Below are 21,508 nucleotides of genomic sequence, written 5' to 3'. Positions count from 1 at the left end.
CGTGGCCTTGCCTATGCCCCGGTAGAAGGGGTATATATTTCATAAAAGACTATAAAGAATTGAGGTGACAAAAAGCTAATAATAGATCCTCAGAATTCGGTCTCTCCTGTACAAGGGCACTCTGAATATATACTGCAGTAGGCTGGTGCGTGTTATAAAGAAACTTGAAAAATTTTACATTGTCGTGTGATGATATATCGATGTATATATTGCATATTTGCTTTCGTTTTGTCAGTGTGTGATGGTATAGGGACAGGCAGCCTGCAGACAGCTCAAACAGTGGATGCCAGCAACATTAACAAATTTGTCAACTGCACCAAAATCAACGGCAACCTCATCTTCCTGATTACTGGCATTAAAGGGTAAGTGACACGTCGCAGCCCGATACAGAAAGGTTTGATTCATGATTATTATAGAAGCTCTTTTCGCAGATAGATGCAGGATCGAGCAGCGGCGGCTCTCGAACACGGGGAACCACTTTAAAAATGTTCACTTCAGCACTCTACAGCCAACCGTGATTTTTGGACATAGTTACTGCTTTTGGACAAGCCGAAATGTAGATATTGAAATTCCATTTTGGAAAATAACATGTAGCACTAAGATGCTTGCACACACATCTAATTCAGAGGAACACTAACTGTTTGCAAAACGAAAAAAAAAAAAAATCCCTTCATGGTTGATTGTGTCAGAGAAAAGCTATCTTCTGTATTCTTGTCAATCAAGAAATGTATGAAAAGAGGATTCATAATTTGGGTTGAAGAACATATTTTCTCAATGTTGTACCTTTCTGTTTATATGTGTAAAGTCAAAGCATAGCTCTATTGGAATACTGCTTTTTTCTCTCTTTCCCTTTTAGGGACATGTATCATGGTATTGGACCTCTGGACCCCGAGCGTCTTAACGTGTTCCGCACTGTAAAAGAGGTGACAGGTGAGACTGCAGCACTTGAGTCTCCTTGGGAAAAAAAAAAAAGAAAAAAAGACTGAACTAAACATTATTATTGTGTAACGTGTGGTGTTTTAGAGTATTCGTCCTCGTAAAAGACAACTTTGAGACGAGTGTAGAAAGCTGCGGTGCATTTGTGTATGTATGTTTGATAGTTACACATGCTAACAGTATTAACAGCAAAGTGTGTGAGTGTGTGCGGCCATGTGTGTATTTATTCATAAAGTATTAGGGGCCTTAAGGGATGAGCAATACCTTGTATACAAACCCTTTTGTCATATTAAACTGCTACTTGCATTTGAGCCAAACAGCTAATGGAGTGAAACTGCATTTTCATAATGAAAACCCAGGCAATAAGGAAGAGCAATGGCCATTCTACCCCAGCTATTTCCTGCTCTATCCCTATAATGTCATTTCCACAGATGCCGATTTGATATAATCTGTCATTAAAGGCAAGTGCAACCAGACAAATTGTGCAGAATATTAAATCCATTCTTTTAATTAGCGAATACTGTCTTCACCAAGCACATTTCCTGAATAAAAAAATAAAACAAATAAAAATTGGTTCTTCCTTGAACTTCACAGAGGCGGTGCAGCTCCAGGACGAAAGATTGCAGTAATTTTCATTTTTTCATTCGGTCGTAGGCAAGGGTGGCTTTGTTTATTGATCAACTACACTCTTTTCCCTTCTTCATTTCACTATCTGTGGCAATTACCATGCCACGATAGGAAAATGAGGCTAATTAAATAGAAATTTGATTAACACATGCTTAACCAGTTTGCCTGTCTTAAGGTTACCTCAACATTCAGTCTTGGCCCGAGAACATGACAGACCTCAGTGTTTTTTCCAACCTGGCAACCATTGGAGGCAGATCCCTCTACAGGTATGGGCACAGATTAGATACTGTTACAGACAGACTTCCTCATTTGTTAAATGCTACAGATCCACACACACCTACATGATTAACGGCACAATTAGGTTGTAAATGTGTAAATGCTGATCAAGATACAGTTTTAGTTTGACCTTTAACTGTTCTACTCTTTTATGCTGCACGTAAGTAATTGGTAAAGCCTGAAATGATAAGTTAATAAGTTCATAGACAATAGCAGCACTTAGTATTCATTCATTTCAAAGAGTAAGGGTCATGTTCCAAATCACTTTTTACATATTTGAGGTTAAATTGCATTGCACACAATTGCCCACACAGTCTGCTTCTATGCGGATGACATGCTCGTATTATAAGCTCTCTTTCTAAAGAAATATCTTTATCCCTCTCTCATTCTTGCCGTTTTCTTGTGTTTGCATGGTTCCTGTTGGCGCTAATGAGCTGCTGGCCTGTGTTGCTCTGCACAGAAGCTCTTTGAAGCATTGCTGTCACGTAGCTTTGATTAGCCCTGTTTTGATAACAGATTCTGTGTTTGCTTACAAGTGGCAGATCCCGGGGATAGTGCTGTCACAGTGAAAGGAGATCCAGCCTTGTTTTCTAAATGCCAGTGATGAAGCTGTAACTAAACAATGTTTTATTCAGAGTTGGAGCAACCTCCTTTGTCATCATCTTTGTCTGTGCTGTATTTCTTTCTTTCCTTCTCCTCTTTTTTTTTTCAGTTTTTTGTCCTTTTTTGCTTGTCATTCAACCTGCCACACTCTTCTTTATCTCCTCTCCCTCGTTATCTTATTTCTCTCTATATATATAATGTACCTCAACATCTCTTTGTCTGCTCTCTCCTCTTGTTTTTCTGTCCCACCTTTCTAACCTTAGTCTCACCATCTTTCACCTTTTCTCTCTGTACCTCCACCCCTCCTTTCATAGCTCTCCACCATCTTTTTTTCATTCTATCTAACAGTCTGCCTTTGACTGTTCCTCTGCCCTTTTCCTTTTTTGTCTTCTGCTCTTCACCTTCACACACAATTTTCTATTTTTTCCCGTCCTTTGTTTTATCCAAATTTTTTTTCTTATTTCGCCCGTTTGTGTCCTTCTCCAATCTCTGTCTCTATCTTTATGTCTACTTATTTCTTTTTACATTTTGATATCTTTATCTTTTCAGTGGAAGTGGCATTTCTTTGTTGATCCTAAAGCAGCGTTGGATCTCCTCCCTCCAGTTCCAGTCACTGAGCGAGATCAGTGCCGGTAACGTTTACATTTTCAACAACAGCCGTCTGTGCTTCTACAACACTGTCAACTGGACATCACTCTTCAGGACAACAAGTCAGAAAGTTCTTGTCCGCAACAACCGTGATCCAAAAGAATGCAGTGAGTAGCGGTGGTAGGATAGGGCTACATAGTAGTCCTCATACAGTTAGTCCTCTCTGCCAAAGAAAACATTGCCACTGTCTTGAAGTTTTAAAATTCGATTTTACACATATATAATTCTGATGAAAATGCTGCTATAGACATGTCAATTGAGGGAGTTAAGTGCCAGAGGAAACATTTACACCTAAACATACAATTTTGTTTCCTCTCCCTTTGACCCTCTAATTAATTCCAAACTACAAATCCAGCACCACCCCAGTCATACACACTGACATGCCCGTTTCCAAGGCGACACCATCACGGGCATCTCTGGCTTCTTGGCCATGAATGCCTCTATTCAGCTCCCTGTTAGGAAAGTGCTTGATGTATTATGTGCACTGGTGGTTTAAGCACTCTTCTACGCACAAGAATGTTAACACCTCGCACAGTGATCTATAGTCAACATGTGGCTTATTTGCTCATGGAGGAAACTGACAATGATGTGGGAGTCTGACATAGTGAAAATGGTATAATACTAGAAAGATACTTTTTACATCAGTAAACAGGTTTTTGATCTTGTTTATATTCGTTTCACTGGCAGCATGTGCATTTGCCAGAAATGCTTGCTTTGAAGAAGGCAGAGATAACTAAAAAAGAAGCACATGGGCCACCATATTTGTTTTGGCCCTGCCAAGAGCAGTTGATATCATTAGCCAGTTAATGAGGTGTGTGTGTGTGTGTGTGTGTGTGTGTGTGTGTGTGTGTGTGTGTGAGGAGAAATCGATTGATCAGGCTTTACACAAGCCTCTTCATTAGGCTCAACACCCTGTCTACCAGCAACTGTTTGACTGTTGACAAAGGGCTTGGCCCCCATCGCGAGCAGCACTGGGACATGGTTGTCACTCACAGGATGGAGGGCACACCAAGTCCAGTGAACAGTGATTGTTGTGGTTCAGCTGAAAATAGGTCTTAGGGTTCTGGTTGAGGTGGACTGTAATATGTGGTCTGTGTATTCACAGTGTTTACCTGCACAAAGTACATAAATATGCAAGTACATACAGGCATTAATACTACAATAACTTATCTGGTAGGTATAAAAACAAATTGGACACACACTTCTAATCTTTAGCTTAAACCATTTTAGATATTTTTTCACTTTATTGCTGAATGGTACTTGTCAATCCAGGGATAATTATTTACAGTGCATCCAGAAAGTATTCACAGAGCTTAACTTTTTGCACATTTTGTTAGGTTACAGCCTTATTGCAAAATGGATTCATTCAAATTCATTATTTTCCTCCCAATTCTACAAACAATACCCCATAATGACAACTTGGAAGAAGTTTGTTTCCAATCTTTGCAAGTGTATTAAAAGTAAAAAACAAAACAAAAAAATCACCTGTACGTAAGTATTCACCACCTTTGCCATGTCACACTGAAAATTGGGCTCTGGTACATCCTGTTTCCACTGATCATCCTTGAGATGTTACTACTACTTGTTCTGAGTCCACCTGAGGGAAATTCATTTGATTGGACATGATGTGGAAAGGCATACAGCCACAGTTACAGTGCATGTCACACAAACTAAGCCATGAAGTCCAAAGAATTGTCTGTAGACCTCCGTGACAGTATTGCATCGAGGCACAGATTTGTGGAAGGGTACAGACACATTTCCGCAGCATTGACGGTCCCAATTAGCACAGTGGCCTTCATCATCTGCAGAGGAAAGAAGATTGAAACCACCGGGACTTTTCCTAGAGCCGGCCGGCCGGGGAAACTGAGCGATCGAGAGAGAAGGGCCTTAGTCAAGGAGGTGACCAAGAACCCGATGGTCACTCTGAAAGAGCTCCAGCATTTCTCTGTGGAGAGAGGAGAAGCTTTCATTGGAACAACCATCTCTGCAGCACTAAACCAATCAGGCCTGTATAGCAGAGGGGGCTGGACAGAAACCACTCCTCAGTAAAAGGCACATCACAGCACTCCTTAAGAACTCTCAGACCATGAGAAACAAAATTCTCTGGTCTGACGAAACAAAGACTTAACTCTTCGGGGTGAATGCCAAGCGTCATGTCTGGAGGAAACCAGGCACCGCTCACCACCACCCAAAACCCTCCCTACAGTAAAGCCTGGTGATGGCAGCATCATGCTGTGGGGATGTTTTACAGCTGCATAAACTAGGAGACTAGTCAGGATCAAGGGACATCCTTGGTGAAAGATTTCGAACAATCTTCTTTCACGTTGTCATTATATTGGATCCATTTTGGAACAAGACTGTAATATAACAAAATGTGGAAAAAGCGCTGCGAATACTTTCTTGCACCGTGCTGTACCCAGTGTAAATGAATTTAAATATGAGTGTGGGTGTGTATCTACAGGCTATGCTGTCATGGGTTGAATGGGTTAAGTGTGGAAGTGACTAAGCATCTGTGTGATAATATTGCCTTAGTATTTTTCATGTGTTTTTTTCCCCCTCCTTTCTCCTACAGCTCAGCAGCGAATGGTATGCGACCGGATGTGCTCAGACGATGGTTGCTGGGGCCCGGGTCCCAACCAGTGTCTTTCTTGCAGATATTTTAGACGAGGCCGCACCTGCGTGGAGTCCTGCAACCTCTATGATGGGTGAGCAGTCCATTCCAAAGATGTCTTTAGAAATGTCCTGACACAGTGGTGGCTGACACAGATCGTCACAGTGGACCCAAAAATGAGAACCTTCCCTGAATGTCACATTGTTATGGTCGCTGGCGACTGCATCAATTCCCTCCTGAACAGCCACACATGACAAGCAAAGGAAATAAAATCAATTTGAACAGCTCTGATGCATGGAAATTAAGTCAAACCATCCTCAGGGGCTCTGGAGGAGGAGCGACTAATTGCCATTTGCAATGAATGTAATGAGATGAACCAATAAGCAATGTCACACTCTGAACAGTTAACATGAATGGTTTCGAAGAACATTTGGCTGTGTGTAACATCCATTGTCCAAAATTCAATTTGAATATATTGTTGGAGTTTGGTATTTTATTACAAATTGCCAATTAGGGCTGATAGACATGATTGTTTACTGCTGGAAGCTGGGAAATGACTGACATTTGCGAAAAAAGGTCTTTCAAGTGTCCACACAATCCACCGATACTATGTGTCCAGTGTGAATAATTGCACTCAGGTCACTGCTTTGTACTGCCAAGAGGCACATCAGAAAGTTCACTGCTAACTCACCTGGGGAGAAACACTTCTTTGTAGATGTAGCTTTCAGCCTTGTGTGCTTTTCTTGAATGAACGGGGAGACGTTGTGAATCACAGCACTTGAAAGCACCCATCCATCGAAAATAAGACTGTTCTGGCAGCGTCTGCCACAAGATAAATAGGACTTTCTCTCAAACAGTGATGTCAAGCTAGTGTTCTCCCCAGGGGAAGAGGAGAGGAGTGCACGTGCATGAGAGAGGGTGTATTTGAGCGCGCGACCCTCGGTCACGTCGGCTTGTTGCTGGTGCTTTCCCGGCAACGTTTGTGGGAGGGAAGCTTTGAAGTTGCCGGGAAAAAGCGCTCACAGCGAAGGCTTTGAAGCCGATTTGCGAGGGAAGGCGCGTGGCAGCGTGCTGCTGAAGCTTCTCCTTTACTGTAAATACAGTCAGCCACCTTGATGCGTCGTAAGTAACATTCGACACAGTCTCTCCTTGCTCTGTGTCATTGGTCTGAACTGTTGAATTAGAAAGGCAATGACCTGGGGGTTTCTCCTGTATAAAAGTCGCCGCCTGCCAAGCACCAGTGCTGGAAAAATCTATCTGAAAACGTTTTTTATGTGTTGTGTTATGTTATTATGATTATTATTGACAGAGAAACCTTGACAGCCTGAATTTTTCCCCAGCAGTTCTCATTTCTGTTTTATTTAATCCAGAAAAAAAAAAATGTAATAGAGCATATTTACAAAATTTGACTTCTTACCACTAACTGGACACCGACAATAAAATGCAGCTCGGTGAGTCGAAAAAGGACTCAACTGAAAGGCCCCAACTCCATTTAGCCGCAATGGGAGATATACACATGTACTACTAATGCAAGGCTGTCTGGGGAATCGGGTGTTGCCATCGTCCAGGAGATTGTCTGCGTCAGACCCATCCTGATTTATTGGATCTAGTCTTTTTGTAGGTGATAGATGGTCCCTGGGTGAAGCGTGCAGGCGGCTTGACATGACACAAAAAGTATATGCTGTAAAACAAATCACAGGGTTTGGCTTACAGCACTTACAACACTAGTCGCATGATTAGAAACGGTGGGTTACGTGTATAACCTTGGTTCCCTGAGGAAGCGAAGTATGATACGACACCAGAAAATATAGGGAACGTTTCCCGTTCCTTCCAGGCCGATCGTTGGCTGTATATTTTCCAGACACTTACCTGCTATATGAACCCATGGGCTTCGAAAAAACTTTGTTCCAGGAAGGTGGTAGGCTAATGTCCAATTAACGTTCGGGCCAGCTGACTTAAACATTTGCATTCTCACACACAGGTCCTTCGGAAATATTCCAGTTCATGTCCGAAACCAGCTCAGTGCAGAATGGTAACTCATTAATAGGAGCCAAGTAAAAGCACATGCAAAGCACAAAAAGAGAAGATGGCTTTGGTTTTTGATTCAGTGTTTGGTGGAAAAAACTGTCACCAGTGATAAAGTAGTAAACTATCACTTAGACAAGCTGCTGCGTGTCTAAATATAACATTACCTCAATCTAGTACAGAGAGCTTAGTATACAAAACAGTAAGAAACATACAGCCCAGTTTCAGCTGCCATTTTGTTTCTATGAACTTTAAAAGCAATTCCTTCTTCAGCTCAGATGCCCTGATATTTATAGTTTGAACTTTTTGAATAACGCTGCCATTTAAATGTGTCAAAATCCTAGTTTGGTCAATTGCCATCAGTTTTGAGTGTGACAAGGTTTTGTTCATGTTGGCATTTAAAACTGAATGTGGTGCACTATGAGAAGAGTTTAGCTATTTGTGCCTCTTTTTTATTTATTTATTTTTTCTATTCGACACAAATTAATTGCCCAGAAGCACTGAGAATAGCAGGACTAAGTGCAGGAGAAAAAAATAAATAATGTTTTTTTTTTAAAACCAGCACTCTGCTTTATGAAGAGTGCAGGGGAAAAGCACTATATAGCCTCATATGCATTGTTTGAGGAAATGATCAAGTCACTTTCTCAAAGACAGCCAGTGCGTTTGATAAGCTGCTAAATGTTGAGATTTGCACAGTAGACGCGCAGTAGAGATCAATCATTATTGTAATTACTAAATACCTAATTACTAATTCCTAGTATTTTTCCATTCCATCCATCAGAGGAGTTTGACATACAGTAGACATATACGGGGAGTTCACATATTAACACTAGCTAAGCATACCCTCATTTTTTGTTTCTTCACAAATAGTGGACATTTACAAACAACATTTATTATGTTTATATCACTTCCCGTTTCATAAATGACTATTTCCGGAATCTCAGGGTTAGTTACTGCATGTGGGTTTGTGCTGTACGCAGCATAGATTGACTCAATATCCGTTGTTGTTCTGAATCCATGTGTTTTGTTTTGGACTGTATATCTCTAAAGAATTTCGTGTTTGCTCATTAAACGTGTTTTCGGGTTTGGCGATTTTAAACCTTAAGATTTTTCAGCTTACCCTCATTATATGTCTCCATTCTTAATGAGGAAGGGCACTAATTCCCTTTAGTTTTATATGTCTGTTGAATAAAACAAAGGGAGAGCAAAAGGGGGCGCAGGACGGGGAAGGGAAAGCATCTGAGAAGGTGTCCATTGGGGTTGGCATAGGAAGAAGGAAGCGGATTAAGAAGGCGTTGAAAGTGTTTAATTAAAAAAAAGTTGCTCTGGAGGGCTTTGCCATGCTCTGGCTTGCTTGAGGTTTGGAAGTTTGAATGGTGGCCACAGTCCTGCTTAAATTCCTGCTAAAACAGAGCTAATCCCTCATCAGGCCATCCCTGATGGGGCCTTGGCACACACTTCCAGCCATGAAGGGGGCCAATCAGGAGGAACGGCTTCGACGGAATGGAAATGACCCTAGGGAGCACCGCTGCCGAGGTCTTTGTCTCCCGCCGATTCTCCTCTGTGTATTTCTTTTCCTCGTGCAACAAAAGAGACATCTCTCCACCGCCTCCTTTCTAAAGGATTTTCCGTGGACAAAGCTTCCAGGAGAGAAATCTAATTTATTTTGGAACAAGGAAAAGAAAGATGACATAGAAATGTAAAGGGAGCAATGGGAGTTTCCTGTAAGTCCACCAAAACCATTATTGATAAAATGGTAGCCTGTGTTACTGTATGTTTGTTGAGACAACAGCTATGAACTTGATGAACCATTGAGACCTTCTAAAAATGAAGCCCCGACATTTAGGCTCGGCTAACGAGAAATCCAGTACTCTATCTTCACTTAAAACCAACACACATACACGTGAAACCAACTCGCAAATAGAAACCAGTTGAATCGTCTTTGGGCCCTGGTGGCACCGCATGACAAAACAAACGATCCGCAGAGAGAGAGAGAATAAGTCTCATCATCCTACCGCTGAGTGAATCCTCCTCCGAGGGCGTCCGTCATCTGCATCGGCTAATCGATCCTTCTTGCGTGAAGTGTCTTTGATCGGCAGCAGTCGGTATTGACAGCCGCTGCCTCCGAGGGGCCACACTTCAACGGCGAGGATAATGTACGGATTTGGACACAAACAAGGGAGGAATTTATAGATTGAAAGAACGCGCACAAACACTGACACTCGCATGCAGTACACATATAATGAATCAACAATACGGCCTAAGGCACAGTGCAGCCACTGCCAGTGTAATTGCACTGTATAAACCCAATACTGAGCTGTGCTATTTACGTCTATTCCTCCAACAGTGTAAGTGGAAAAACAAAACCATCTTGAGTTCCGTGCATCTCTGGCTAAATGGCCTCGTAGAACTTTTACCAGTAGAACTGCAATGATTTAACAGAAGGAAAATCACATTTCCTGGGCTTTCTCTTTATTTCTTACGTTTGTGCTTTTTTCTGCTTTGAGCCCCTTATTTGCTTTCCCTCCCACCCTTCATCCCACCTCTTCCTTTATCTCCTCCTCCTTAAACGCATCTTCTTGTGATTGACCTTGATTTAAAAAGCCATTAATTATTCATGGACCCTCGCCGTTAACCAATCTATGCCTTTAATGTTATCAAATGTTATCTTATGCAGTTTGTTGCCCTGTGTGGGTCTTTACCAGTGGGCACTTGGGCAGTCAGGGCAAGTGGAGATGGGCATGAGTAAATCAAGGTTTAACCTTGCTTTCTTGATGCTGCATCACTCTTTGGTTTGAAATCAAAAGGCATTTATATACAGCTTGTGCTCAGAATCCTCCCTTAGAAAGCTCTTAATCAATATTTCAATGTGGGTACATTCTAAAATCTATAATGCAACCATCTCTATCTTGATTTCCCTGTCTCTTACAGGGAGGTTCGTGAATTTGCCAATGGATCTGTGTGTTTGGAGTGTGATAGCCAGTGTGAGAAGATGGATGGGAACACCATGACATGTCTTGGCCTGGTAAGATCCCCTGAAACCGAATCAAAAGTCCTTAAACTCAACTACAGTTTTAATTAACAAGACTTTACGGAGGTAGACGTTTTTAATTTTTTTAAATTAAAACCTCCCTTCTCATCTTTTGTAACGTGTAGTCTCACATTCTGTGCGTGTGTGCAAATGAGGATTTTTCCATCTATTTCGTGGGAGTCCATCTGTTTTGTGCACAGGATTTTGGAAGATATAGATGCTGTGTTTGCAAAGGTGAATGCTAGGTTAATTGGAAGAATGATAAACTACTGTAGCTACCTTAGGAGCTTTGCTTTTGCCAAGCAGCCTCGAAACAGCAAAAAGAGCTCAGTGTCTGACCTTCCTTCCTTCAAAGTTGCTTCTAGAATACACTTTTCATTGTAGTTCTGATTTGAAGCGTTTTAGAAATTGTCCCTTAAATTTTCAAACATGTAAATAGACATACTTTGTCTTCAAACATGAAAGTCCTTGTTCATAATTACATATCGCTCTATTGTCACTGATTAAAACTTAAAAATTTTGGAGCAAAACCGTCATTTTGTTTGTATGTCATCCGTTTAACTAAAAATTCCCAGGTATGTTTCAATTTCGACTTAAAGTTGTTATAACTAAATAGTCGTAAAGCAGAGTTTGGCCGGAATCCTTCAAGTAGAACGTGAATCAGTTCTAATGAGATACATGACAGACAGTTGTGAGACGCACAGTTTTCCTCTGGGTGGTACCAAACACAAAGTAAGGATGTTACAGTGTACTGAGACTTTTCAGGACTTGGGGTTTGAAGCAACTGCTTTACACCATAAAAAAAAAAAAAAAACTAATTTTACATTTGTACTGTTACATTAGAGAGGTCGTATCTAATGCAGTGCGTGACTTATTTTGCGGAATTTAGCTGAGAGAGGCTCCGAAAACGATGCAGAGGGGCTGCTAACTTCGAGATGCTGGTCACAGTTGAGTAGTAAATAAGACCAGAGCCAATCATCCACAGATGCTCTGACGCACAAACACACACTGATCTGCCCTCCGCGGACATAATTGAATTCATTCAGACATCTGTATGCGCCCACGGCTGCGCACACACGCACAGACATGCAAAGTGAGAGTAATGTTTATTGATGCCGCGTGACTGAATGTGTCAAACTGCTAGAAGCTGTCCGTCAGGTCGCCGTGGTGGTCATCAGCAATAGCAGCACCCAGAATGCAACAATGCTTCTTGCGCGCGCACACACACACACACACACACACACACTCAAACACAAACACACTCAGCTTTGTGCAACTGTAAGTTCACTCTTTTGTCAACACATCGCTTCAGATGAGTCCACAAACACACACATCAAGTAGAGTGAGATTTCGCGCTACTGCTTTCATGCACTTACTGTATGGTGTATACACACACACACACACACACACACACACACACACACACACACACAGCTATCCATCTTACTTATTCATGATTTTGCTGCAGCTGAGCTTGTGCTCAGTTACCACTTGTCATCTCCTCCATCACGTTTGACGCGCTGTACTTTGACACGACCTGATTCCTTATGCATTCTACCGGTTCTAAAAGGGATGCAGCAGAATACACTCTAGGCAGCTTTGCTCGACACATTATAAAGCACTGAATTGGAACTCATGTGGGTCCTTCCAGCTACATTAGCCATGGTAGGACGGGAGCAAAATGACATGATTTGTCAGGTTTAAATTGGATTGTGTTCAATTCTCTTTTCTCCTCATGAATTTTTCCATATTTCTATTCTTTCCTCTTCCTTTATCTCATTCCATTTTCTGTAACTTCATTTTTTTCCGGGCTGCTTTCTTTCACCTCTTCGCTGATCATTTTGTTCCACATTTTTGTCTCTTTCCCCTTCTACTAATCCCGTTGCTCTACCTCTTTTTCTTTCTTTGCCTCTTGTCCACCACCTCTTCCTAACCCACCCTCTCATCTCCTTCGTACTTGTACTGCTCCTCTCTCAGGGCCCAGACCAATGTGTAAAATGCCTCCACTTCAAAGATGGACCCAACTGCGTGGAGAAGTGCCCTGATGGGTTGCAAGGAGCCAACAGTTTCATCTTCAAATACGCCAAGGCCAACAATGAGTGTCATCCCTGCCACGCCAACTGCACGCAGGGGTAAGAGGGAGGGTGATACGAAAAGATGTGTCTCTGTGTAAAAGTTAATGCCTTAAAGTGTTTTCTCACCCTCATACTTGCTCAAGTGTCCTCTAGCTTAGGTTGCTTTTAAGCCGTTCAAAACATGGTGAGGACATGCTGCATTGCACCCAGGTGGGCTCACCGCCCCTCCAAAAGGAGAGAGAGAAGATGACTACATTTTTGGCAAAGATCGATTCGCAGGCTTGTGATTGGCATCTTGGGTGTCGGGGTAGAATGCATGGACCCCCAGGGCCATGTGGAATGCAGTGCAGATGAACTCGGATTGAAGGGATGGGTGCAGAGAGACAGAAGAGAGATACGAAGTCAGTGGGAAAATGTAAGATAAGGAAGACAGAGAGGAAATATTGCAAAGTGAAGAATAGGTGGCTAAGGGGATTAAAGGGCAAGAGCTACATTCAAATCTAATTCTGTCTCCAGTGGGTGTAAAATTATCGGTTGATAGGTTTTATCATAGGTTTGGAGCTTTCCAAAACCACGAACAAGAGTCTAGTGCTGCCTGTGGAAATATATCTACCACAGATTGGATGAGCAATACATTTTCTTCTCAAACATCATTGACAAAACAACCCATAAAAACACATTAGGCTCTGGGAGCCTGCGTGGCCTTTTGTTTTCTACTATTTGCTGACATTTTACAATCTAAACATCGAATTGATTATCGGGAAAAAGGACCACAGACTGCTTTGTTGCAGTCTACATACGTTTGCGTATCTTAAGGGGAATTTGGGTGTATCACTGATGGTTCATGTTGGATTTAATGACGTTTAAAAAAACTCATTGTAAAGAAGCAAATACTAATTATTTGATGTTTTGAAGGGCAACATAGATGACAGATTTCTATTTAAAATTAACTAATATCTCTACTAGACTTCTGACTGTGGAAGTTCAGAGCACAGGGCCACAGACACAGCCAAACAAACTTGTAAATAAACCTAGAGATAAGCCACTGCCAATCTTTCTTTGCACATCTTTCTCCAAACAGATTAATACTTTAATACAAATGCCAAAGCAGCACAACTCTTCAAAAGCATCGAGACTATGGATGTTAAGAAAATGTGCCTTCCTTTCTTACCAGCTTTTAGGTCTTCATCCTCTCAAGCCTGCCTTTTAAAGTCAGCGTGCCCGCGACTTTGAACTTTAGCCGTGGCCTTTTTACTTTTTCTCTAAAACTGGGAGCATGTTATTAAGGAAGCAGGCTGCAGACGCAGGGAACAGAGAGAAAAATCATGTGCGAGGAGCTGAGATGGAGCTGCGTCGCGCTCTGAGCAAACAAAGTTTGAGCTCTGAAACCTAGTAACCGAGACGTGGCTGGAGAGATGATGTGAGGTGGAAAAGGACTCGATGTACTGTCTCTCACATAGCAGGAGGTCACTTTCTTTTGCCGCAGCTAGCCAGTAAATGTTGACAACATCCGTGCTGCCACAAAGCAGCAACGTCAATGAGGAGAAAGGAAACGGGGATGGAGTAGTGATTTATAAGTGAGTGAGTGAAGGTGGAAAGCACAGCGAAGGAGAAATATCAGCCTATAATTCTTCTCATGACAGCTTTCACTCATTTCTGAACCCCGATGTGTCGTTGGCATGACAACACCTCCATCATGCCTTGTCATCTTATCCTGCCCTCTAACCGCACCGTGCTCTGGATTAGCATCAAGGTACGGTAGAAGGTGAAGCTGGGTATTTTCAGGGTGTGAGCCAGAGACGTTAAAGAAGCCAGAGATCATTGCTGGGAACAAAGCAGCAACCTTAGAGCTTGTAAAAGGTCAGTTGATGAAAAACAATCACCTGCTAAGACAACAGAACTGTATATACCGCACCTGCCCTGCGATGTTCATTCTCAGGTCACTCCTTTGTTCTCTTGCTGACCCTGTAACCGAACTGAGCCTGGTGTGCGCACACACTCAAACACACACAACACTGGATACGGGCACTGATTGCTCGCTAATTAGCTATTTGGTGCACCATTTAATTGACAAGCAAGCGGCATTGGAGAAGGCACAGTTGTCACCGATTTAATTCCAAAGTTAGTCCGCTCTCCTAATTTGCTGTGTAATTTGTGTTTTGTGTGGCTGTGCAACTTAAACACACACACACAAACAAACCTACAAACACACGCAGGGAAGCATTCAAAAACTGTTCTCCTGTGTCTGTCCTGCTGTTCAAAGTCCTCCACTCAAGGAGCGAGAATTAATGAGCTGCTAAGACTCTGCTCTAATCACTTCCTGCTTACTAATGTTAAAAACTGCACTTCTCACTGATCACTGTGTTATCAGCACCACATTCAAGTGCTTTGATTGTGGAGATAGTGAGGGAAAAAAAAATATAAAGATGTAGTTGAAAGGAAGGTGAATGCGATATGGTAAAAGATGCTGAATCAGAGGAGAAGTCCCTGAATCAGGGATATGGAAATAAAGACATCGTGCAGCAGAACAGATATAATAACCCGTATTTACTGATAGTTTTTGGCTGCCTTGTTTGAGCCAGCTGATGAACATAAGAGCAATATTTGCACTTCCTTTAGCTCCTTTGTGGTCTCCACTAGCTGCCGAGGACAGTGGAGGGAAAGGGAAAAACACATGTATTCCTTCTGCTGCCATATTTCTTTCTCCTGGCTCGGATGGAAATGTACCAGGCTTAACAGTAAACCCCATCATATTAGAATACATTTATCTACGTGCCACCTACACTTAACTGACTCGATTGCATCTACACCTAGTCCACAACATGACACCCGGCATTCTCGAGCTCTTTTCCTGTGTCTGAGCTTGGAAAGGAACCAGTGTAAATTGCAAAAACAAATGGCCTCACTTTGCTTTGTTACTAAAGTCACTTTCTATGGAAGATATTACATTTTAATGGATGGTGAAATGGTGCCTTGGTCAAAAAATGAGGAATGTTTTCTTAAAATAAAAAAATCAATTTAAATGTCGCGTGCAACAAACAAGAGCAATGCTTTCCCACCCAGATGCTTCTTCGTGTCATATTGACAAGTGGTCAGCCGTGCTCGGGATTTTAATTTTCCACAGGTCCCTGCTCGGTGACGGCTGATTGACGTGGGAGAAAGACAACATGAGGTTTACTCATAACCTGTCCCTGGTTTAATGGATGATCTCTCTGCTTTGTCTGCCCCGCAGGTGCATTGGGCCAAGACTCCAAGATTGTGTTGGGATGATGGACAGGTAAGGGATCTCAGGATACATTTGTAATGTGGGACTGGGAGACCACCATCAGATCCTGCCACTACTCATTAAAGTCTCCATTAAAACCTGTCTCATCATACTTACCAACAACGTCTACAGCATAGCAGTGCTACTGCTGTTAGTCTGAATGGATTCAAGTAGCATCAGTACTGTTGACTCAACAGGCATAGTGCTTATACTTTCTACTACTAGATAAGATACTACCAGGTCTCATTTTTTGAAATCTTCCATGGCTCACCACTTCTGTTGTGCACTATTTATGTAATGTCGACTTGTACCAAACAGCATAAAGCTCGATGCACCTTTTTCAAATGAACGTAATTTTTGCATCGATCATTGCTAACGGTTCCAGTTCACTTGGATAATTAGCCCCAGGTATTGAAAATATCCCCAAATGTAAAGATCTGTGCTATGCAGGATGACCAGGTCAGCTGGAGAGGCGATAGCAAAATAATGTAAAAAGTTCAACAAATATTTGAAAAATAATTGAATAAAAATAATCATAATTTTTAGGGTTTTAACTAACTTGATTATTTATTTTCAACAATCCCCAAACAGCCTGTTAGAACTTGTCCAAATGATCCAATGATCCAAATATTGCATTACTTTGTACTGTGGTCCTTCCATTCATGGGCGTGTTTGGCTTATTGGTTTTTATATGATTTTTAGGATAAGAACTGGGGACTGTGCCCAGACGAACGCGCCAATCAAGATCCATTATTGGTTATTGATTATTGGTGTTAAAATCTGTGTGTGACCTCTATTAAGATCTGGATAACCTTACAGTAAATGAACATTATTCCAGCTTCTACCACTGATGCCACCGATATTTTTAGGTAATGTCATGAAGATGTAAAACGAAAGCAAACCTACAGTAAAGGGCCTAAAAACACCCAACAGCAAAACTATTACAAGACCAATAAAAAGAAGTGATCTTTTCAATTAAAGCAAATTCCAAAGACTGACAAATCCATTCGAATTGAACCAATCCACTGAGCCTGTTAAAAAAGGGGAGGGAGAGGGGGCTCCTGAGCTGCTTTGAAGCCGCGGAAACCGAAATGAGACCTTTTAGTTTTCGTCTGGGAGTCTTCTGGTCTTACAACGGCATTATTCCCCATTCTTATCCGCTGACCCTGTGTTGCCTGTTCTGCCATAAACCCCTTTCCTCCTAATTAGAGAAGTCCCTTCTCTTGTCTCTCCCCTTGGTGCTGTCTCCCTCTGTTATTTGTTTTCTTACTCTTTCTGACTCTCCTGGTTTATATGTAAATGTCCTTTGTTTTTATTTTGTTTTTGCTGTCCTTTGTTTTTTCCCTTCATGTCCTTTTATTTCCCCCAATACGGTTCTTTCCAGTGTTGTTTCTCTTTGTCCCTTTACCCGGCTCTCCCCCCCCGACCTTATCATTCTAAACTGACGCATTGCTATTCACCACATAGCTGTATATCTCATTATGTCGAAACCCACGGCCCCCTTTGTAAATTTCAAGCTCCCCCTTCTTTAGGTCCGCCGCAATCGATATGGCAAACGCTGCAGCACCTTGCTCCACCATAGCTCCATGGTACATGAATCTTCCATTAGCTGCTAATGGCCTCTACAACTAATAGAGTTTTGGGGATTCAAGTATCAGGTAGAAGTGGGCATTATTTGTGTTATGTGGTTGTGTTTTCAAGAAAAAAAAGGGCGCAAACGACTCTGACACTAGGGCGAAAATGCAATGCAGACAGGAGGAAAAGAGGGAAAAGGATAAAGACCGAGTTATGAAAGCAAAGAATCGAGTGTCAGCATCACAGTAGACACAAATGCAAAAGGTATGTAAATGGCAAATGCATTAGTGTCATCATTAGTGAAGAAAAGGAGCTTTTAACTTTCAACCTTTAGGCCTGCCTTAAGCAGGTTTTTCCTCCTGGAAAACTCCGAAGCAATTTGGGAAGGAGAGGCACTTTTAATTTCTCATTTGTTTGAAGTTTAAAATTCTGACAAAGCAGCTCTATCCATGGGAGAGAGATGACTGACTCAAGTAAAAGTGGCACATGTACCCTCGAAGACCTGTGAAAATGGAAACAACCCTCACCTGGAAATAGCTGTGTGCTCATAGCGTGGGCCTATTGGTGCAGAGAGGTAGAAATGGAGCCCCCCCACCCCCCACCCCCTTTTTCCTCCATCTCTCTCTCTCTCTCTCTCAAAAGCAGCTATGTACTCGTGCGTCTGACCTTGTTTTTGAGTTTAATGTGAAGCTACGAAATGAGAGGAGGAAGATAGAAGCTTTGGGGAAGGTGTGTAAACTCTTCCAGCAGGATATTGGTGGAAAAATGGGACTGATGTTGATCTACAATGCTACCAGCCACGTTGAAAAGAGGATCAGACAGTAAAATACTTTCTTGCGAAGCTACACAGATAAGAAGCTAAGATTTTAAGAAATGGCTGAGCAACGTACACCACAATTGAGTGAAAGAAGCTTTTCCGGTGCTGCTTGCATGTAAATGGGCTTCAGCTTGTCATTGGTAAAGTATTCCTTAGACTGAGTTCGGAGGTTTCCATCATTGCATTGCTTAGCTGCAATCGAACTGGAAGGGCCTAGAGCGTCGAAGTGCAGGGTTAATTCTGAAGTGGTGAGAGTGTTTCTTGATATAACAGCAGGTTGGAGAATTCGTCAGCATTGGCTGAGGTTTGCATTTTCTTTGCAAAGTGCTATTTAGTTTCTTAATGTTTCAGCAATGCTACTGTTTTGTTTTGTTTTTTCTTTCCCCCACCTTCCGTCTCTACAGGACACCCCTAATAGCAGCTGGCATTATCGGCGGCCTATTTATCATTGTCATCCTGGCGCTCAGCGTGGCCGTGTACGTTCGACGCAAAAGCATCAAGAAGAAGAGGGCATTGAGGCGATTCCTCGAGACAGAGGTGAGAGGACGGAGGTCCTTGCATGAAAGAATCACTTGCTACGTGGACTGAAATGCTGATTCTCAACGATGACCGTTTATTCTTCTTTACCATAAATGAGAATGTTAAATCACAAAGTTGAGCAGTGGAGAGTTAATGGTAACAATTTCTTATATGGGTCTTTTTTCCTTGGAAACAAACATAGGTTTTTATTAATTACGGAAATATTAGTACACAACTAGCTATATAGCTATAGCAGCTGCAGATTCCGCTCTTTCTAAGGACTTTTTTGTAGTTTTTGGTGCTCAACTCCTTTAGCTTTACGTCAAAGCAACACTAAAGGTTTGCACTTGATGCCAATCCAACTAACCTTGAAACATTAAACCTTGACTATGGTGCTTGGATTTTACATTATGCGCGGCCGCCATTTCCCATCGATCTGGCCTTGAAGAAGGTCCGTTAGACGGCAGCACAGACTTTTTATTCATAGGAGGAAGCCAGAGATTGAGGTGTAGGCGAGTGCAGGCTTTATGTGGACACGTCTGCAGTCACGCTGCCACCGTCCAATCCCTTCCCTGTGTTTCCTGTGTGTAGCCCAGCAGTTATGTCACCAGTGCAGGTCTGCTGAGGAAAGGCTTTGCCTATAGGAGTGGAGCAGGTTGCTTGTCAGCCTGCATTAGTATAATTTACAGGTGGAGGTAGCAGTGTATAGACAGCTGTCAGGCCAGAGACGGGAATTAGAGTAGGGCAGCCATGGGCATCCCGGCCACACACATCCATCTTAATAAAACGGGTTGTGTTTCGACAGCCTCTTGACCGGGATGGAAGTCTTCAGTCTAGGCAGATTCGCTAATGTACTGTCACACAGACGGGGAAGGGATGGGGAAACATCTGACCTCCTTTGCATCTCTCTGTGTAAAGTTCTCCTGCAAACTCCAACTGTATATATCATGAAAAAGATGAAATACTATAAGCAGGGAAGTCACTTTTCCCATCCTCCAAAGAGAACTGAAGAAGTTTGAAAAGTTTGAGAGTAATTAGACGTAATAAAATGTTTAACGCCTGTGGCAGGTTGCCCTACATGTTAGACGGACCAGAGCCGGTCACAGGACAGCAGGCGTTTTAGCTGCTTTGTTAGAGTTTCCCCGAACCGCTCGATCTTTGTAGGTCATCATCGCGTGTGAGAGCTTGAGCTAAGAAAGTCCAAAACAAAACTGGGAATCAGCAGTTTCCATCATTTGAAAGTTCTCATTTGTGCCTGTAGGGATAGGAAGATCTGCCATGGCATCATTTGAGCTGCCAAATGAAGGGTATCAATCATAAATGCTCATAAGCAGTATATGTACATCCAGCTACACGGTGCATCTCAGCTTTGAATTTAATCCTTTCTCCTGAATATATATCAACTCAGAGATTCACACTGCATGCTTACTTTGCACACACACACACACGGATATTCCTCTTTCCTGTGTTCTCTTTCCGTCTGAATGCCGTTTCCCACTCTCACCCACCCCGCATACTAAAGAACCTGCACTCCTCGCAGTCTGTATCACACTTTCCAGAGGCTCTTCTTTGGCTGATGAAACCGTGCGATAGGCTTTAGGACGGCTGGTGAATGTGGGATTCTCTATTCAAACGAACAACAGAGCCGAGGCTGTGAATGGAGATCAATCTTGTCTGGATGAGGGATTTGGGGACAGCCTAGGCTCAGGGACTCCCCCTCTCTCTCCCTATCTGCCATAGCGTTTTAAACAGAGAGCTCACCTCTCGTGTCAGACAGGAAAAAGATGCCTCCAGTATACGCTGTCAAATCATGATCTGAGCACTGAGCCAGCATTTCCATATCAAGGACACATGTGATGGTTCTTGCGCTGTGTTGACTTGCAAAACACACTGCTATTTTATTGCTTTATTCTTTGTTTTACTGTTCTCTGTCTCTGTTTTCACCCGCTCTTTTTCAGTTTTGTTCTCCATTTTGATCTCAGTTTCTGTATTTATATCTGCCTCCCTCGCGAACAGACTCTGTCTTCTGTCTTTTGGCTCTTCCTTTGTTCGCTTTCTCGTTCCCTCTCTTTTACCTCTTAAAGAAACACAGAGCGCGCCACATAAACAAACAAGTCCCACACTGCGGTGCCATGCGAAGAAGCCCCTGAAAGCAAATTGCTTTTCGTAGGAAGCGGCAGCACGAACCGCAGAATCCCCTCACGATTGCAACGTGACCCGAGGCCTTGAACTTTGACCCCAGCGCAATGAAGCAGGACTAATACACTTTGAATCGCCCTCTCTTCCTTTCTTCTTTCTTGCCTTCCTGTCTCCCCCAAGGTCCTTTTTCCAGCTGCCGTGTACAGACGTGGGCCATGTGAGAGTTTCAGCACCACGGGCTGTGGACAGCTCTCACGCTGCTTACATGCTCTCCCCTGCTCCCTCACAAGAAGGATTTGAGCATTCGGGGGAGCTAGACAGCTCCTGTTGCTCACCCCAGGGCAAGCTGACTGAACGGGAG

At 42.5% G+C, this 21,508-nt stretch overlaps 1 protein-coding gene across 4 annotated transcripts in view; it reads left to right on the top strand.

Moving 5' to 3' along the window:
• LOC137125707 (receptor tyrosine-protein kinase erbB-4-like) overlaps positions 1 to 21,508 on the top strand; it is a 207,808-nt gene that overhangs the window by 150,343 nt on the left and 35,957 nt on the right. For all 4 annotated transcript variants that reach the window (XM_067501591.1, XM_067501592.1, XM_067501590.1 and 1 more), the window contains exons 9-17: positions 236 to 362; positions 857 to 930; positions 1,739 to 1,829; positions 2,992 to 3,197; positions 5,663 to 5,795; positions 10,658 to 10,751; positions 12,735 to 12,889; positions 16,065 to 16,109; positions 18,894 to 19,026. In XM_067501591.1, coding sequence (XP_067357692.1) covers positions 236 to 362; positions 857 to 930; positions 1,739 to 1,829; positions 2,992 to 3,197; positions 5,663 to 5,795; positions 10,658 to 10,751; positions 12,735 to 12,889; positions 16,065 to 16,109; positions 18,894 to 19,026 — 1,058 coding nt within the window. The remainder of the gene's footprint in view (positions 1 to 235; positions 363 to 856; positions 931 to 1,738; positions 1,830 to 2,991; positions 3,198 to 5,662; positions 5,796 to 10,657; positions 10,752 to 12,734; positions 12,890 to 16,064; positions 16,110 to 18,893; positions 19,027 to 21,508) is intronic.

This window comes from Channa argus, chromosome 4, assembly GCF_033026475.1.
Source record: "Channa argus isolate prfri chromosome 4, Channa argus male v1.0, whole genome shotgun sequence".
Lineage (NCBI taxonomy): Eukaryota > Metazoa > Chordata > Actinopteri > Anabantiformes > Channidae > Channa > Channa argus.
Note: the sequence above shows the minus strand (reverse complement) of the source record. Positions and strands in the feature narration are given on the sequence as shown.